The sequence below is a fragment of the Ptychodera flava genome, chromosome 20, assembly GCF_041260155.1.
Source record: "Ptychodera flava strain L36383 chromosome 20, AS_Pfla_20210202, whole genome shotgun sequence".
Classification (NCBI taxonomy): domain Eukaryota; kingdom Metazoa; phylum Hemichordata; class Enteropneusta; family Ptychoderidae; genus Ptychodera; species Ptychodera flava.
In genome coordinates this window covers 26,307,652-26,327,774 of record NC_091947.1, presented here as the reverse complement: position 1 = coordinate 26,327,774, position 20,123 = coordinate 26,307,652, and the positions used below count along the sequence as shown (strand labels likewise).

The 20,123-nt window shown below is 35.9% G+C and overlaps 1 protein-coding gene across 1 annotated transcript; it reads left to right on the top strand.

Annotated features, from left to right (window-relative positions):
- Positions 1–4,260: 4,260 nt before the first annotated feature.
- LOC139119541 (alcohol dehydrogenase [acceptor]-like) lies at positions 4,261–19,958 on the top strand. The gene is made up of 15 exons (XM_070683384.1): positions 4,261–4,467; positions 4,750–4,815; positions 9,262–9,407; positions 9,700–9,800; positions 10,341–10,390; positions 10,802–10,930; positions 11,245–11,361; positions 12,074–12,166; positions 15,184–15,237; positions 16,753–16,803; positions 17,668–17,762; positions 18,073–18,079; positions 18,165–18,307; positions 18,791–18,958; positions 19,201–19,958. The coding sequence occupies exons 1-15, from the start codon at positions 4,261–4,263 to the stop codon at positions 19,334–19,336; spliced, it is 1,563 nt and encodes a 520-aa protein (XP_070539485.1). The 3' UTR covers positions 19,337–19,958.
- Positions 19,959–20,123: the final 165 nt, after the last annotated feature.

Genomic DNA, 20,123 nt, shown 5'->3' with positions numbered 1-20,123 from the left:
GGGCTTCTGAGTATCAATAGCCTTTGCCCGTCCCAAAGGCAGCAACAGGTATGCAGTGCGGTTGAGACACAATCATAACTACATTTATTTGGTTGCGTGTCTTTCTTTTCCCGTCGCAGTATCCATTATGGAGACCATCAAATTATTATTTGCTCTTAACTTCTTTAACAAGTAAAAATTCAGAGTTCTTAAACCTAGAAATTGTAATGTTATCATTTTTGTTGAAGAGAATATCCGAGGAATGCTGGAAGATATGAACCTAGAAATATACAAACATTTAATTAATTTGCAACTTCGTGATAAAAGTTTCCGTTGTTAGAAAACCTTCACAACAAAGGGTAACATTTTGCAACCAATGTTTTCTCTGGATGAAGCAGAAGGTTAAAAACGTCCAGAATAACTATTGACACAGGGGATATGCTAAAAGAATGGCTTAAGTTAGTGTGTACTTGATGATTAAGTAAGTGCTCGATGCGGTCCTTCCGCAGGGCAAAATATTCACTTGTTTGTTTGTTCGTTCTTTGTTGACTTTGTCAGAGTTAATCTGCTGATAGCGTCACATATTCATTAGCCTTGCATGCGTTTTGCTAAATGGCCCAACGACAGAAGGCCGTTATGTGAAAATTAGCTACTAATCGGCATATTGCATTCACATAACTCTCAGAATATAAATCTTTGTATGACATTTTATATAGTCAGTTTAATTTACGAGTGAGCTGTTAAAATGTAAGCCATACTCATCATAATTTAGCGAAGTAAGATCAAAGAATAGTTTGAGTGTTTGTACAATTTCATTTTGTATTTTTGAGATATAACCAATGGCACACAATTCATTAATTATTCGAATTACTAATAACTATGCATACCGTGACCACCGAAATCTAATAAGATTTAGATCTTACCATGATTATGCTATTTAACCACATGCATAGCATTGTACTTTCCTATAATTAGGGTTATATATCTTGATTGCGTAACTATAAAATTGGCGAAGATTTGCTATCACATTGTCAAAGTCATTTATCATTTGAACTTTAGCTACTCACTAATTTGCATATTGAACGAATTTTCCCAATACGGGATGTATATCTGTATTGGTACGATCAAGGTTGACAAAACGTGCTATGTATATTTGAGATACAATGATTTAAAAATCATAAAAGATGTTTATCAGTTTTAGATAAACTTATTACCAATTTGCAAATTCAACGAACTTTCCTAAGTAGAGATATATGTCTTAATTGGCTTAATCAAAGTTGACAAAACGTGATGTGTACATTGAAGATACTACTGCACGATATGACATCTTTGAAGTCATTTAGCATTTTTATTTTAGCTAATTAAATTACTTAATTTGTGTATTTAACAAACGTTCCTAATTAGGGATGCATATCTTGATTGACTCGACCAAAATTGACGAAACGTGCTATGTATATTGTTTTGATTTTGTAAAACATCTTATTACTAATGTGCATATATAACAAAGCTTTCTAATTAGAGATATATCTTGATTGACTTCATCAAAGTCAATTAATTCTGCTTGTACAATGAAGAAATGCGATAAAATATTATTTAAAGTTGTTTAGCAATTTTACAGCAACAAGTTACTTATTTATATATTTAACTAACTTACCCAATTAAGGATATACGACAGGAAGGACTTCTAAAAAGGTTCATGAAACTTTATATGTATATTGATGCAACAATTAAGTTGTATAAGCGAAATATATTTGGATTTTTATATCAAACACGATTGGAACTAATTTGGGATAATTGGATTTTTATATTTTTAACATTTCTCAAAAATTTTAGGTGCCCTATAGCTGAATGTTGCGATAGTACAAATTACTCATAAAAACAAGTGTGTAACTTAAAAAGAAAAGCAGATGACGTTACATTTACAGATCAAATAGGCATTACTTCACTATCCAATTGTCCCAAATTAGTTCCAATCGTGTTATCAGCTAATAATTTGTGTATCAAATGAGCTTTAACAGTAAGGCAAATATAGCTTGAAAGACTTGATAAAAGGCAATTGCACTTGCTAAATAAAGTGGCGATACAATATCAGCAGTTAAAGAAATTTAGTATTTTTGCTAGCTAGTTACATATTTATATACTCAATGTTTATATATTTCCAAAGTATATTTTACATTTCGGAATTAATCTGTGGTGAATATTTTGCATGATGGCAAAAGTTTAAATTCACAGACAACTGCACTCTTTACTGAAACACGTGAGCATTTTCAGTTTATATCTGATTATGCAATGTATACGGATTATTTTCATCTGCATTTCACGACAAAAGTTGCTCCCCAAAATTCCTTTCTGATAACACCTGTCTGTTAACAATGCTGACTGTTCAAATAAAGGATTCGTTAATAAGCTAAGCTAAGGGAATGGACAGAAATTACAAGGGGGAAGGCTGGCGGTTTTATCGGGTGGATTGAAAAATTTTGCGCTGCCATTTTCGAACCGCCATGAAATTTGCACATGCCTTTGGCGTTTGGTCACCATCTTTTGGCAACTACTAGAAGCCAAAATGTGTCTACCTTACCGGCTATTATTCGTGATATGCATATATTAATGAACTGGCCCTGTCCGTCGATTTGGAGCTGCCGAAGTCTGTCGCAGCACCCAGCTGAACTTGTGTATACGAAAATTTTGATTGTTTGTCTTTGAATATTGCAGGCAAAATGTAACTTGCTAGCGCTTAGAATGGTAAGTTGAGAAACCGCGGGGCAGAATTATAATATTTGTTTATAATAATTACAAAATGTATGTTGTTCGTCTGACTGTTGTGAAACAAATAGAACAGTGGGGCATAAGACGGATCAAATAGATGCTAATAGATATTACTTGAGGTTGTTCGCGCCCTGAAAATGAAAGACATACTTTTGCTCAAACTTTCAAGCAAACTTTCGACAATCTCTTTCAAATCAATAATAAAAATCAGGCACTACCTCGCAAATGTTTGTTCTGGCAAACAAATTACTCAATATTTACAAATATTTGAAATTCAAGATGACCACCATGCCTGTGTTATCTGTGTTGGGAAAATAAATTCCCGATTTTCACTAAACTAAACAGGTGAAAACTATATTTACTCTAGAAACGTCTAACTGAGCCCCAACAAGTGTTAGACCAACAAAACAGTGTGAAAGTTTGAGAATCCGAATATCTGTCCCCGGCTCATTCTACCTTAATCTGAATATTTGACAATGTAAACGCCTTCAATTAGTATTGAAATAGTTTGTAAGAGGAACCATTCTTATAAATATACGCTGAAAGGAAATGACAAATCGAATGCTTTAGTCTTAATCGGCTTCCTTAATCGTCAGACTGAAATTTGTCATACAAGATAATTTGAGGTAGCAACATTAAAGGCTTCGATGTATTTTTATACAGTGTATCAAAAATATACGAGGGGGAAACTAAGTGTCTCATTATCATTTTGTGTTCTTACTTCTTCTGCATACAACAGATGCCTTTATTTAAAAAATAACAATATTTTTAAACTATTTTTGTAGTCATCCAGCGTAATGTGCGTTTTAAATTCAAAATCGCGTTTCTTCATCGGTCTCGCGTTCTTTTTGGTATTCTCACGGTGTATTGGTGTATTTATTTTTGGAATGTTACAAATTATCAACATGATGATGCCCTGTCACTTAATAAGTTGTTAAACTGTCAAATGAGCGTCACATGACTTGGATGATCGAATGTTCATATTACTCAGAAGTTAGAATATTGCTGCATTCATCGACAACATACAGAAAATGAAATTAAGACTGTTTTTGCAAAGTATTTATACTGCATAATATTTGTTCGGGTCTCCAACTTATTCTGATAAAGTTATTTATTTAATATCAATCGTTTTATGATGTGTCATATTGTGTTTTAATTGACATGAGAGTTGACAATATCATTATTTATCTGAGGACATAAAATGTTGTTGGACCCGAATAAGTATAGGCTTTGAATTTCCACATTAAAGTTACCATCATTTGCTGTATATATGTACATTAGCAATACTTGGGCAAGATAACGATCAACAGAACCCTTTGAATATACTCTGTACAATGATTTTTGAATACCCTCGATTGTTCCTGTGACAGCAGTGACCCCAAAGTACCATTGTTCAAAGACCATGGACCAGTTATAGTGCTTCGTCACGTGAACAGGTCATCAGATTTCAGTGCCTGACCTAATTGCGAAAGCCCTACACAACCCTAACAAAATTATATCTCTTGGTTATTCACAATGACTGCTAGTGAGAATACTAACGTATACGATTACGTTATCATCGGTGCTGGCAGTGCGGGTTGTGTTCTCGCGAACCGGCTTTCGGAGGACGAGAACATGAGTGTACTGCTGTTGGAGGCTGGCCCTGATGATACCAAGTCGGAAATCCATGTTCCTGCCTTGATGAGATGTCTTTGGGACTCAGAAGTCGATTGGTCATATCAGGTGAGATACACCTTTCGAATACTATTTCCGAGATCCAGATTATTGCCAAAAGAAGTAGTCCACACATACACACATATAAAAGGGCCATAAAAGTATTAATTTTAATAAGACAACTCATTTCGGGGGGAAATGTATATCTTGATTGGTACCAACATCTTCTCTGACCTTAAAATTGTGCAATTTGTCAGACAACATTGTACATCAATTCGAAAACTATGTTGTGCACGGTATTCCGTAAAGTGTTATCGAAATAAAATGAATTGTTATTTGTTTGTATCACAGACTGTTCCACAGCAGCACGCTTGCCTCGCTTTGAAGGATCGATGTTGCAACTGGAACAAAGGAAAGGTAGGACGGAAAAACCGGAAAGGACATCATGTTTAACATAGGTGGGTCATTTACTCTGGTGCCCCTGCAGTGAATTGAATTGAAGTGAAGGGAGACAAATGATTCAAATACATCTTGACCCGAAGATGTATTGCAAAGGACGGTCACCCTTGACCTATATGTCATGACCTAATTTTTAGTCATCTTGGTCTCATCCCCAGACACTCCGTCTATTACACTTGGAACAGCTGACAGTTTTTCGAGTGTTTGCGTTTCTATTTTGATATTTCAAAACCAATAATTGTGAACCGGATTTGATTGACAATGCGATTCCTAAAATGACTACCATATGCGTTTTTTGATGTACACTAATGAAAACTGCCAGCTCTTGTAAAGAGAACAATCAAAACTTATTATCTTTGTAGTGTAACAATAAAGACTGGTATAAAAATGGCTTTGCAAAGACAAGTCTTACCTGGATTGAAAGGTCTTAGAAGTGTAGCAATCACAATGCCATGCATTTCTGATCGGATACATGCAACGCTGTCTGCGATCGCAGACTAGTAGTAGTAACATGTGACATTTGACAGATGTGCTTATCTGGGACTTTTTTCAACAAACAATTTTATCTTTGAATGCAGCGGTACTTCTCAATATCTGCTACATTAAAATGAAATATGCTCAGAAAGCCGATGAGTTATTCGGTACTAGTATTACTCCACAGTAAGTGAGGCTACCCATAATTCTCCATGACCTGTACTCACGGAGATCACTCACTGAACTGAAGCAAATTTCTTCTGTACAGAGAACAACTCGGTCCATATTTCAAAATTCTTGCAACATAGTTCTGAGCATCATAATTTTCTAATTTCTCACTGTGAATAATGAGAAGGTCAACCCCTTTTCCGCGAAGGAGATAGCAATTTTGTAATTTTGTCGACATAGATTTTTGACAGCCATACACAATATTTTCAAGGAAACTAAGGGAATAAGTTGCATTTATGTTGGCAAAAGAAAGGGTATTGATTTTTTTTAATGTTCGTAACAAAGGAAATTTGCATGTCTAACAGGTGGTATGATGAGACCATCTTAGTTGCTGATAACTTTATCATGACAAGTGTGCAATTTTTAGCACCTCCAAACATCGACTTCTCATTCAATTTACTCTTGAATTTTAAACATAATCAATAATTTTGGAACATAGTTTTAACAAATAATCCTGAACTTAAATTGTAAGTTAAAAATTGTTAAGAAACTGATAAAATTGAAAAAGCCTTTAGCAAAAAATTTCTGAGTGAACAAATCAAGGGGAATTGTGGGTAGCCTCACTTACTCGGTACTAGTATTACTATGTAGTACGAGTCGTATGCTCCTGGCGCTCACGCTCACTCGAGGTGGAGAATAGATTGATGCGCACTCACTGCCCGGCGCCTGAGCGGCAGCGATGCACGGGTCGGGAGGAGTTGTGATCTGGGGTACGGTTGGTCTTGGCTACCCAGACTTCTCTGTACTTCTGCTGCGCTACAGGGAGGAGGGATTCCCCTGTAGCGCAGCGGAAGTACACAGTAGTCTGGGTAACCGAGACTAGGGTACGGTGACAGGAGCAACTGTACACGGCCCCAGCTTGGAATGTTGCTCAGATGGAGTTATGATCTGAGATGGCACGAGCGCCTATACGTACGGCCCAATGCATGGAATATTGCCGGTCAAGCTATCAGTATATGACAAGCATGGCGGTACGAGCGAGCGATCAGCTAAAACACGGACAACATATTTATACATGACCTCATTATGCGCAGCCTTTAAACCAATAGGCGTAACGCTGTGATGTCATGTGATATTATTCATGATATTAATGGGCCATATGCGATTTTCGTGCCATGTCAAAATACCTGATATTCTTGAATATTTACGCCCATTAAGGCATAGCTGATGACTCAAACTTTAAGGGGAGTGACAATTCGCGAAGCTGTATTCAATGAAGTGGTAGAGGATTGGCTGATGCTGCACTCACGGCCTTACGACTTTCATTCATCATGTGTCAATCAATGGTTTTCATTGCAAGTTACTCAAAATCGTGTCAATCACAGCAATTGCTGACAAGGTGGCAAGCCTACGATGAGTATTCTAAAGCTCTAAGTTGCCAGGAGTAAACCACTGCCGAATGCAGATAGTCCGTGGGCTAGAGGGGGTCTACGTGCACCCTCCCACAGGATAACAAACCTGTATTTTTCAGAACCGTTGGGATCCCTAGAATACGAAATGGAATTTTAACAGGAAAAATATAGGGACGCAATAGCTGTTATGGTCATGTTTTGAAGGGTACCACAAAATCACGATTTTCCAAGCCAAATGCAGCAGATGACCTACAATGGGACAAAGTTAACAAAAACACATATGAGTCTGCACTGCTGTGATTTTGCAGTACTCCAAAGAATATGCCTGTTACAGCCATAGAATACCAATATTCTTTCTGTTAAACGTCTATTTCATATTTATGACATGTTTCTGTACCAAATAAAATAGATTTAATAGCAAAAATGGCAAGATGTTATATGTCTAGGTAAAAAAATGGTAGAATTTGGGTTTGGCTACGACTGAAATTTTCAATGTAAACTTTGGGGTATGGGGTAAGTTTTGGTTATATATCATGAAAACTACACACGATATTGCATGTTACAATATGTCATTCTAAATATTAGTAAATTATCTTTCTAATGATACCCAACAAGCCAGGTTATATTCAAAAACAAGCTCAACAGATAATTTATAAGAAGACAAATTAAACAAAAATGCATGCAAATTAGCAACACTGTGATTTTGCGGTACCCTTCAAAATATGACTGTTACAGCTGTAGATTCCCAATATTTTTTCTGTTAAACGTCTATTTCATATTTATGACATGTTTCTGTACCAAATAAAATAGATTTAATAGCAAAAATGGCAAGATGTTATATGTCTAGGTAAAAAAATGGTAGAATTTGGGTTTGGCTACGACTGAAATTTTCAATGTAAACTTTGGGGTATGGGGTAAGTTTTGGTTATATATCATGAAAACTACACACGATATTGCATGTTACAATATGTCATTCTAAATATTAGTAAATTATCTTTCTAATGATACCCAACAAGCCAGGTTATATTCAAAAACAAGCTCAGCAGACAACTTATAAGAAGACAGTTTTAACAAAAATGCATGCAAATCTGCAACACTGTTATTTTGCGGTACCCTTCAAAATATGACTGTTACAGCTGTAGATTCCCAATATTGTTTCTGTTAAAAGTCTATTTTATATTTCTGACATGTCCCTGTATCAAATAAAACAGATTTCAGACAAAGCAATGCATATTTTATTATGCCTAGCTAAAAAATTGGTAGAATTTGAGTTTTACTGTAATTTGCAATGTTAAATTTTTGGGTAAGGGGTAAGTTTTGGTTATATTTGACAAAAACTGTAGAAGATATTGCATAGTGCAATATGTCATCTTAAAGAAGAATACATTTTTTTAATGATACCAAACAAGTGAGGTTATGTTAAAAAATGAGCTCAGCACATGACTTACAAGAAGGCAGATTTGACGAAAATGCATTTGGCTTGGAAAATCGTGATTTTGTGGTACCCTTCAAAACATGACCATATCAGCTATTGCGTCCCTATATTTTTCCTGTTAAAATTCCATTTCGTATTCTAGGGATCCCAAGGGTTCTGAAAAATACAGGTTTGTTATCCTGTGGGGGGGGGGGGTGCACGTAGACCCTCTCTAGCCCACGGACTAAGAGGTTCCCATTCTCTTGACGGCACTTACGTTGGAAGAAAATCGACTTGAAAATTGTAGCGTTTTTCTATTTTTCTCTCACATATATAGTATGCTAAGACACATTATAACGATTAACCGTAGCAATAAATTATTCTGGAATAATTGTGATACCTAAACGCTTTATTTGCATTGTCTATATGATTTTTAAATCAAAAGTACAGTGTCAAAGAGAGGTCTGTCAACCCCATGGAAAATGTACCCATCCAATTCCTAGTGTAGTGAGGTCTCCGGCCGAGCGAGCAGGACTGCAGCGCCCCTTTACCCGATGGTCAACAATTTAACCAAATGCGACGTTCACTGTGCCACAGTCAACATGTTGCCGCGCTCCCATTCAAAACCTCATCCGTTCACTGACTGCTTGGACATTCTTGTATTGCCCTTATCACATTTCCCGTCGGTGAAACTGCACATAACGCAAACGCTAGATTTTCCCTCTGTACAGTGTGTACGGGTTGGTACAACGATCGGTATTTCCTATACTGAATGTGTTCTTTAAGTGAGAACAGTGGATTTTGTATTTGGTAATAAATTCTTGCAATATCTGCCGGGAGAGTGTTTGCAATGGGTGCAGTTTGTGTCATTTTCTAATTACCCAAGCACGTTGTAATTCAAAGCTATTTTGATATTCACTCTAATTTCCTTCTCAGGTTCTGGGTGGATCAAGCAGCATTAATATGATGCAATATGTAAGAGGTGCGAAAGAGGATTTTGATTCATGGGAACGACTTGGAGCTGAAGGATGGAGCTATGACAACGTGTTGCCCTATTTTCTGAAATCAGAAAACAACACAAGGTGAGTTTCCTTAGGACGAAAGAAAATGTGAATTTCTTTTTTCACTTTAATACAAGCAAAGTTTTCAGTGTGCCGTTGTTAAGGTAATTTATTCAATACGCATATTTTGAAAAATGGTCACGGGTGAAATGGATTAGATCACTAACTTTAAATCCATAAAGCTCGTGTTTCATAATTTAGTATAATCTTTGCTATTACTTTAATAATAACAGCTCTGCTGTAAGTCTTTTCTACGCCGAGTATCGAGTATTTAGGTTTTCAACAGTCATTTTAATTGTGTTTTAACCTACAGTGAGATTCATATAGCAACTGATTATCATTCTAGAGGAGGTATGCTCACAGTCTCTAACAACTCCCCTCTTAACAAATACAGCGAAGTCATACTTGAAGCAGGTACGGAATACATCGATCAACTTGTAATACTACGGGCTGATTTTAGCTGCGCAGTAGTTTCTCTGTGATATATATCTCTTGTATATAATGGAAATTTTGGTGGGCCCCACAGCATGAATTTGTATGTTTGCTGTAAAATTATTGCATCTCTACTGGAAATTTGTTCTGAGGAAATGAGCCACATCAATATTTGTTTTTGATATATGGCTCAATATCTTCTGGCACGTCTGAGACGTCACACTCTGAGCTTAGTAAACGTGGGTCACATCCTCCTTGTGGTACAAATCAAAGCTCACCGGAACCTTTCGTAGTCGATAATTAATTCCCAAGAAATTTAATTTTTGAATAACACCAAAGATTACCACAGGCCCGGCATTTCTTTAGTCTTCCCTTTTTGGCAAAACTCAAAATATAACTAATTTGGGAATACCTTCATTCATCTTCATTACCGATCGACATTTAATACCTTTACAACATATGATGCGACTGCCTAATACTAAGTGAATCGACGAATTACCTCTTTCTCTGTATCATTTTCAGCCGAGGAAATAGGATTCAAGATACAAGATGTGAACGACTGTGTTGATCCGGTAAGAGAGTAGGAATATGCGGATATGCATACAAACAGCCTTATTTGTATTATATCAAATTTTCTTTCGGACCTGAAAATGTTGAGGATTTTGCTTTATTCTCGTTTCGTCGGAGGTGGAGGACACGAAGAACCATGAAATGCTCTCTCTCTCTCTCTCTCTCTCTCTCTCTCTCTCTCTCTCTCTCTCTCTCTCTCTCTCTCCCGCCGTACACATGTACACTCTCGCTCTCTTTTTGAGCGTACACATGTAAAGGCAAATCTTGGAGAAAGGATCACTTTATGCAACAAGCTTCATGATACATATGTTAAAAAAGCGAATTCGTCATGACGATGTGGTCACTGGAAGGCGATGTTATTACTTTGATTTTGTTATAGGTATTTCAATCAATTTTTCATTGATTCTGGATAGGTCGCTTTTGGATACACTCAATATACAATTAAGGACGGGCAACGCTGCAGTACAGCTGCCGCTTTTCTCAATCCTGACACTCGAGCAAGGGCAAATTTGGAAATCTGGACTGATGCTCACGTAACCAAGGTAAGCAACGGGCAAACCGAGAACATGGATTAATTTTGCAGTCAAGATTTCATATACTACTCGTGTGCGATGCATTGATCTGGTGATGGAACCGCGAATGCAACGTTTAACGTTAACATATGCACATTTAATGAGCCACAAATACGTAGTGGGAATCGGACTGCATCGTGTTTTTTAAGCACATTGCACGTCGATTGTTTCCAAGACGCAGAGGAAATCTTCTCTATTGATTATCCTTTAATTTTCTCACTCTTTGCATTTTACTTATCGCCTTTTAAAGCTTATAGAGTGTTTGACTTGTCGACTTCTTATAGATTGTTTTCGATGACAAAACAGCAAGGTCCGTTGAACTTTTTAAAAACGATGAGAAAGTCACTGTCAATGTGAAAGGGGAAGTAATTTTGTCAGCCGGCTCCGTAGGATCGCCTCAGGTATAGTAGACTTACTAGTCTTACTACCAGAAATATGATTTAATATTATTACTATTATCAGTTCTTTTAAAATCGGTAGTAATTTTCAGTTGTTGTTGTTGTTGTTGTTTCTTTATTTCCTCCTTTGAAAAGAAGAGTTACAGCAACATAAAATTTACATTTTAAGAGTCATAACAGTTATATCAGAGAGAAAAATGAAACTAATTAACGCAAAAATATTGTCTGAAAAATTCCAGGGAAGTTTTTACGAGAAACGTACTTTCCTCAGAGCTGAAATCGTTATGATATATTCGTTTCCAAGCATTGCTGAAACAAAATAATCATCACTGAGGTCATTAAGGAAAACTGTAAAGTGCACACTTGTGTTGTTAATCAACTTAGACCAAAGATCGATCCTTTGTTGTTCGGTAGTAATTTTCAGTAATTATAAGCTTTACTGAAATGTGATCAAGTTTCAAATCTGTACCATTTTGAACTTTAGGGAAGATGCCTGAAAACGATAGAAAATCCCATTGTTACCATTAACAGGTCTCAAAATCATTTTTGTATTGTTTCCATGTGGGATCACATTTTAACCATGTTTACTCACATGTTCAGATTTACCCTATGATCTGTATTCTCTAAAAAGCCTTTCCACTGTTTCAATGACCATGTTTAATAATAAGTAAATATAATTAGTATTATTATCTGTAATTTTCGTTCTCTACTATAGCTGCTGATGTTATCAGGCGTAGGACCAAGGGATCAATTGGAATCACTTGGAATACCTGTGCTGTGTGACCTCCCAGTCGGTGAAAACTTGCAGGTAATTTGTGTGAAGCCTCTGTCGGATTTTTCACTTTTCACGATTTCACAAAGTCAATAATTTGAATTGTAAAAGTAAATTTTTTATTTGCTGTAGTGTTGGAGTAGCCTGTGTTCCAAGTGTAATATTCAAACTTGCAGTCACGTGTATACTTAGGGAGTGTGTTCTAAAAAGAGTCAGTCCAACTACAACCATAGAAGCAACACGTAGAGTGCGGGAACACACCAGGATCATGGCATATATAAATTAATAAGGAAGGCAGTTCAACCAGTACTCCTTAGAAGTGTTGCTTCTATGGTTGTAGTTTGACTGACTCTTTTTAGAACACTCTCCTTAATTCACGTGATGAAGTCCCCAGCATCCAGCAACTTGGATCCTGCAACTACCATGACAGACCTGAAGAAGGCAACTTGTGTGTTGCCGAAACGTCGGTATTTTTTAAATAAAGATCATTAGAAGACAAGGAGTACTGGTTGAACTGCCTTCCTTAGAAGGTGTTCAGTTATTATGGCCGGGGTGGGCCGGCAAATTCTTCCTGAGCATCAGTCAAAATAATTTAACCCCCTACCGATTGCACCATAAAATTGATGACCCCCCTTTTAAGATGATAAAAAATTCATGAAACCCCCCCCCCCCCATATAGCGTGAGTAAAGCTGCACAGACATGCACCTCTGGGGGCGATAGAATCCCCCCAAAAAGATTCAAATCTTTTTCAAATGAGTCTCCTTACAAACTCACAAGGTGTTAATGTTCAAATGTCCCCTTCTGACTTGCTAATTTTGAAATTGCCTCTCAAAGGGATTGGACAGAAATTACAGGTGGATTGCAATATTTTTGCGCAAGCGCTTGTGTACAAAATTTTGATATTTGGATTTAATTGATAATCAGCTGTTTATAATGTTTATTCACTATACATGGTAGTCTATGAGAAAACTATGTAATAATTTTTCAATACAAAACTATATCGATGCATTTATAGATATTTAATAATTGACATAAAAGTACTTAATTGGAATAGGGTTGTTACAACTGGTATGTGGACAAAAAATTTGACTTTAGAATTTCACCAAAAATGTTCATCCATTACACATGGCAGTCAATGATAAAACTGTGAAAATTTTTTTTCAATGAAAAATTTGCTATATTTGTGAATATACAGACATTGAATAATTAACATAATTGTACTTGAATAGAATATGATGGTTAAAGGTGCATATTATGTATACAAGAAATCTGATTTTTGAATTTTACTGAAAATGTCCATCCACTATACATGGCAGTCAATGAGGAAACCATGATTGATTTTTTTTCAAATACAAAAATAAGTAAATTTGTGTATTTATGTCCTCTCGATTATTAATTTAAATGTACTTGATTAGACTAGTGTGGTTACAAATGGATATGTGTGCAAGAAATTGGATTTGGGAATTTCACCAAAATGTTGATTCACTATACATTGGAGTATATGAGAAAACTATGAATAATTTGTTTTACAACGCTAGACTAAATTAATTTGTGCTTTTATAGATGTTTGATAATTGATGCAAATGTACTTTATTCAAACAGGGTATTTGCAAGTTCAGATGTTGACAACAATTATGATATTGGAATTTCACCTAAAAGTATAATTTCACTTTTCATTGTACTAGTAGTCTACAGGTAACTCTTAATAATTTCCCTGACAAAACTTGCCATATCTCTAACATGTAAGTAATAGGAATAATTCCGAATTGTTCATTGCCTTCAGTGAGCTCGATTAACAACAAGACAAGCCTCAGAGTTCCCTATTCAAGATTATCATATGTGACAGATAATTATACTTTGTTCAGATTTACAGTTAAATGACTTCAGAGAATGAAATCATGCAGCGAATCATTTCCATCTCTCAGGATATTTCTGAACACTGTAGCTGCTTTTTGACGGGACGGATACTTATGAAAATTAACTGAACCCCCCTTCTGAGCTGTTTGAAAAATACGTGACCCCCCCTTTCCAGTTTTCAAATTTAAGGTAAACCCCTGGATTTTGCTGGCCCAACCCCGGCCGTAATAGCTGAACACTCCCGTATAGTACATGTATTTATTGGAGCAGAGGCTAAACTGGATTGGTTAATTTTAACCTCGACCTCTCTATTTATATTTATTACGAGTTTATTGCCATGTTATAAAAAGTTGAAGAGAAAAACATTTCTCATGATATAAATACATACATACATACATACATACATACATACATACATACATACATACATACATGCATGCATGCATGCATGCATGCATGCATGCATAGATAGATAGATAGATAGATAGATAGATAGATAGATAGATAGATAGATAGATAGATAGATAGATAGATAGATAGATACATACATACATACATACATACATAAGCTTACATACATACATACATACATACATGCATACATACATACATACATACATACATACATACATACATACATACATACATACATACATACATACATACATACATACATAAAACGTTATATAATAGTGTATTTGTGTATATATAACTATATAACCCAAGATAGATAGATAGATAGATAGATAGATAGATAGATAGATAGATAGGTAGATAGATAGATATTGTGTGCTCTTTATGTTTGTACATGTTTGTGTATATACGAACTTACATGTATTACATGGTATGATAGTGAAGGAATTAACGTGGCGTTGCACATAACAGAAAGTATTTTGCTCATGCTTTGGATTTAAATTTCATCATTAATACCAACATTGAGACTTGCAACCCTAGATATGTACCCCTTCATCTTTCGAGTAGCCTATTGCTACCATGCTAAACTTTAAATCCTGTGCTTGTAGAAAATGTATATTGTGATGGTGTTTTAATGTCATCTTTGATACGAATATTGCTTTGAAACAGTGTGTTGGTACAGTGCAACGGTACATTAATCGCTGTTAAAGAACGAGAGTACAGATATGTCTAACCAATTCAATAACATATGTACCATAACTTCACTTGTATGTTGTTACAGGATCATGTTATGACAATAATGAGATGCAATGCTAATATCGAAGGCCGGCCTCAGGTATGTCCAATATTTTATGCTTACATGCATATGTGTAACAATCAGAGCTTACCCTATTTTGAGAGCGTACTATGCGGAAAATAAAAGAACTCATATAAAAAAGCTACATTCAAGTAAAAAACTTTACAAGCAGTTCATGCATCCAACCGTCTGCATAATAACGGTCACATACACAGCAAGACTCACAGAGATATCCCGGAATGAAATGCTTGTTACCTCCATCCATACATTCATTCGCACACATATATATTGCACATCAATGCATACATACATACATACATACATACATACATACATACATACATACATACATACATACATACATACATACATACATACATACATACATACATACATACATACATACATACATACATACATACATACATACATACATACATACATACATACATACATACATACATACATACATACATACATACAGAGAGGCGGGCGGACGAGATACAGAGTAAGTAAGTTACATCGATTGCATTTGTTTCTCAAAGCATGGGAAGTTTCTGAATAGAAGCAATTCAAAAAGATTAAAGAATGCGCTGATGTCAATGTTTAAAAGAAGTTGACAAACCAAATTTTGCAAAATGAAATGTTAGCGGCACACAGTTATCGTTTGTTTTGGCATGAGTTACGAAGGATCAGTAAAGACTGAATATATCACACAGAGAAAAGGAACGAACAACCCAAAAAGAACATGACACAGAAAGGATAGAATACATTAAACAAAAGAAGAAAGACAACCAAAAACACAACTAACAGGGCGATTAGTAAAGTTAATGTGGCTACACACTGAGGTTAGGGTATCCATCTCTTCAAGAAGGGATGTCTGTCTTGTGTGACGAACTTATATAGTCGTCATCTCCAACACATACTAATATTCGGGATTTAAAGCTCACATAAGACTTTTAGCAATGTGACGGAGTGCAAACTGTTTTTCCCACCGGATATACTTATTTTTGATTATTGCCACCTCGGAGGCGTCCAATTTAGTCGTCGAGACGCAGTGTTGTTTTACCAACGTACTATAATTATCACACTTTAAAGGATGCACAAGTAAACGTGTCGAAAGTATGAAAATTTCTTGAAGGGTCCTAAAATAGGCACATTGGGTTGATAAAACAATTAAGGCATGCCTACACATATGGCAATATTATTGACAATAATGGAATCTTGTCTGTCATGTATTTAATTTTTGTACATTTTCTCGATCATAACTTTTTATTGGTCGGTTGTGTGTCAAATCTTTCCCCGTCATTCTTTATCACTGACCAAGCGCTGCTCTACAGTGACTGTCGTGGTTTTCTGTTTCTGCTTCCTACAATGTTATCCGTGATACTCCAGAATGTAGTAGCTACAAATTTCATTTTAGGAATTATTTCACTTTATTAAGGTAGTATAGAATTTCTGTGAAAAGAAATACATGTGTTAGTAATATGAACGTTGAAAAAGCTTAAGAGATGAAGTTAATACTGGCTACGAACATTTGTCATGTATACACAGGGTGTTGTTTCTACAACTGGAGTGGATGTGGCTGGATTTACCAAGACGAAGGTAAGGTTGTAAAATATATTTTGCGCGGGTCAATGAAACACTGCTCTTACTAAATCCCCTAATTAGAGTATATGTATCGTGTAAAGGAAATGACCTTTGTCCTTAACGTGTACTCATTTGCAAGGCTAGGATTTGCACTAAATAAAAGTAAAACATGTTATATGTCCATGCCAAGCTAGAATCTAACATCTTATGAGGAAGTTTCTGTGGCTGCTTGCAAAAGTCTGATGTTTGTGACGCATCTCAAGTGTTTCATTGGTTTTGTCTGTGACTTCTCCTATGTGACTGAGTACCGTACGTTGTGAGTTCGAATCCGATTTAAAACACCGTTTTCATTTGCTAGGAGAACAGAAAGGAAGTGACAAACAAAGGGATGATAAATTGTTGATCGGTCGATTTCGTTTCAAACCACTAATTTCGTTTTGACAAAATGGAATGGAACTCTTTGTGTCCTTGCACTAAACACATTTGAGGTACCATCTCGCGAAAATCAGAAGTCCAATATATCATCTCTTTCAGTTTCAACTAGATTTACTTCATGTAATGTACAAAAATGTTCAGTGAACATTCGATAATGTGGTACAAACGTTCACCTCTCTTGTTCTGTAGAGAGCTTGTTAGATCGTTTTCAAGTTCAAGGCTCATATTTATTAAATATACTTCCTACAATGTCTGCAGTTACACATTTATGTATTTAATCTGTATCCCTGTTAACGATGAGTCTATATTAAATCTGTATCCCAATTGACGATGAGTTTGTGGTTTTCATGTAAGGAACTATTTAGTAAGTGACGATTTGACAATGTTTGCTTGAAATGATAACACCATAGCTATTGTAATATTACCAAACAAATTTACACACAGGAAGGGTCTCCATGGCCAGAAATTCAGATTATCTGGTGTCCAGATTATTATATATATGGAGGCAAAGAAAAAACAGCTTGGAATTTTAGCGACGAGTGAGTATCTCTCGAATAACATAATATTTATGCAGTTTAAATAATGTTTTGCAAGTATATCGATGACATTCATTGCATTAGAGGAGAAGGTGTACATGTCAGTTTCATGTTAACAGAGGGAAGGTGACAGCTAACTATATACTACGAAGTTTTTTCTTAATTGTAATTTTATTTATTGGGGAAAAGATCTGCAAGTTTGGATACATTTTACAGCCTAAAACAAAGAACAAGATGCAAGGTCATGCAACCACAACATGAAAACGGTATACCACATTTCTAGTTTCTTCTTCTTTTCATCTTATTTCAACAGGTTTATAGTGAAACTCTTGAACATTCAAGCTTCGCTGAAATGGATGCCAGAATAGGTTGTAGTTTCATATTGATACTGCTTCATCCAAACAGTGTCGGCAAAGTATTTTTAGACTGCGTAGTCGTGATCCAATGGCTTATCCAATCATAGACCCTCACTACCTCGAAGACCCTGATGATGTCAAAAGGATGATAAAGGTTGATATTATTGAGCTGATTCCATATATAAATCAAGAGTTTCGAGAGTTCAATTAATTTCATTGAGAGGTTTTTAGAGATAAAGAGAGAGTAAAGTACACTACATATTCTATTTGTCATTTAGGGTGTACGTGTTCTCCAGAAATTGGCAAATTCTGAAGCTGTGAAAAAAATTGGGTAAGTGTACCGCTTGCATGAGGTAAGAAGAAAGTTATCTTTTACTTAGCCATTCCAACAATTCAACGTTACTTGGTTCGATTAAATTACATAAGACTGCAGTATAGCTATAGATAAAGCTGAACTTTTTAGGGCAGGGTGAATGAAGGATAAGCATGTTGAACAGGGGAATTTTTATGAAGACGGACTTCAAAAACAACTATTATATTATATCATGCTACCACGCGCCATAGTCTATCGAATAGGGCTTTAGACAAAAAGGGAAAATAGGAGACAGATGTGAAGTGTAATAAATAAGATTGTCAGGGACAGATTCGCCTTAAGATAAAATTCTTCTCTTGTAGGATGACACCGACCTACTTCCGATTCCCAAACTGTCCCCATGAAATGGACTCGGATGAATACTGGGAACACGTCATCCGTCACGTGTCCCTCACTTTATATCATCCGGTGGGAACATGTAAGATGGGAGCAAAGAACGATGAAGCAGCGGTGGTTGACCCAACCCTCAGGTAAAGTTTCTTTCGAAGGTTTCAATTCTATTCGTACGTGTTAGGTTGAATTGCGCAGTAAACAATGCCGATCAATGATTAGTATTCCTTGCGAGATATCTTCAAAATTTATATCCGGTGCACAAACACAGATTTAGGGATTATCTTTGATGGAATTTATCGGAACATACTGCGACTAGTCTCGTATTTAGTCACCATTTGCCCTAAATTCCAATCGTGTCTTTTTGTTGATGTTGTTTCAGAGTGCGAGGACTGGACAATGTTCGTGTGGTTGACGCCTCTGTCATGCCTCATCTCACTTCCGGTAATACAAACGCACCTACCATCATGATTGCCGAAAAGGGATCAGATTTGATCAAACAAGATATGAAGTTGTAGCTCTGCAAAGGTTTCCACTGGGTCAAACCCGGAAAAGGAACACATTCATATAGATATTAGAGTTTAGTGTTTGAACGTTTATTGTGGTTGACGAGTCAAAGTGAAATACGAATCAATTTGTGGTCCTGGCTATTTTTCACTGTCAGAGACTATATCTGTATGCAGTGTGTAACTCGCTTAACCCGTGTCGTGTCGATTATTTGGGAAAAAAAACCAAACAAACCGTTATTTAAAGGCGCCTTCTTAATTAGTCTGGAAATAACCAATGTTGAAACAAATGAGTTTTCAATTAGTTCTTATCTGCCAAGGCACAAAAGCAGATATAAAATAGCTTTTAGAAAATTAATCTATTTCTTTAGTTTTTAGATGAAAGAGTTATTCAAGTGAACAAGATTTTAAATTTTGGAAGCCAGCAGATCAAAGGTATTATTCTTTCACTTCTCTTGAGTCTTTGTGACATTTGGACTTCGACTATATTGTGCACCTCAATATGAAGAATATTTTGATTTTCGTATCAAGTTTGCATATTATTGTATTCAAAAGTACGTTACACAAGCGTTCGTCTCCTTAACTGTATTTACTATAATTGTCTTTGGTTCAGTAAAGGTTCTTAAAAGTCCAATGGTATTAACCCATTTTAGGACTGCTAGTAAATTACAACGTGGTGTCATGGGACACCGGAGGTCAGAGTTCAAATTACGCTTGACTGAGAAACCTCTCTAAACTCAAAACCTGTGTAATCTAGCTACGTTCTAAGTAATATGCCTAAGATTACCGGAACTGTGGA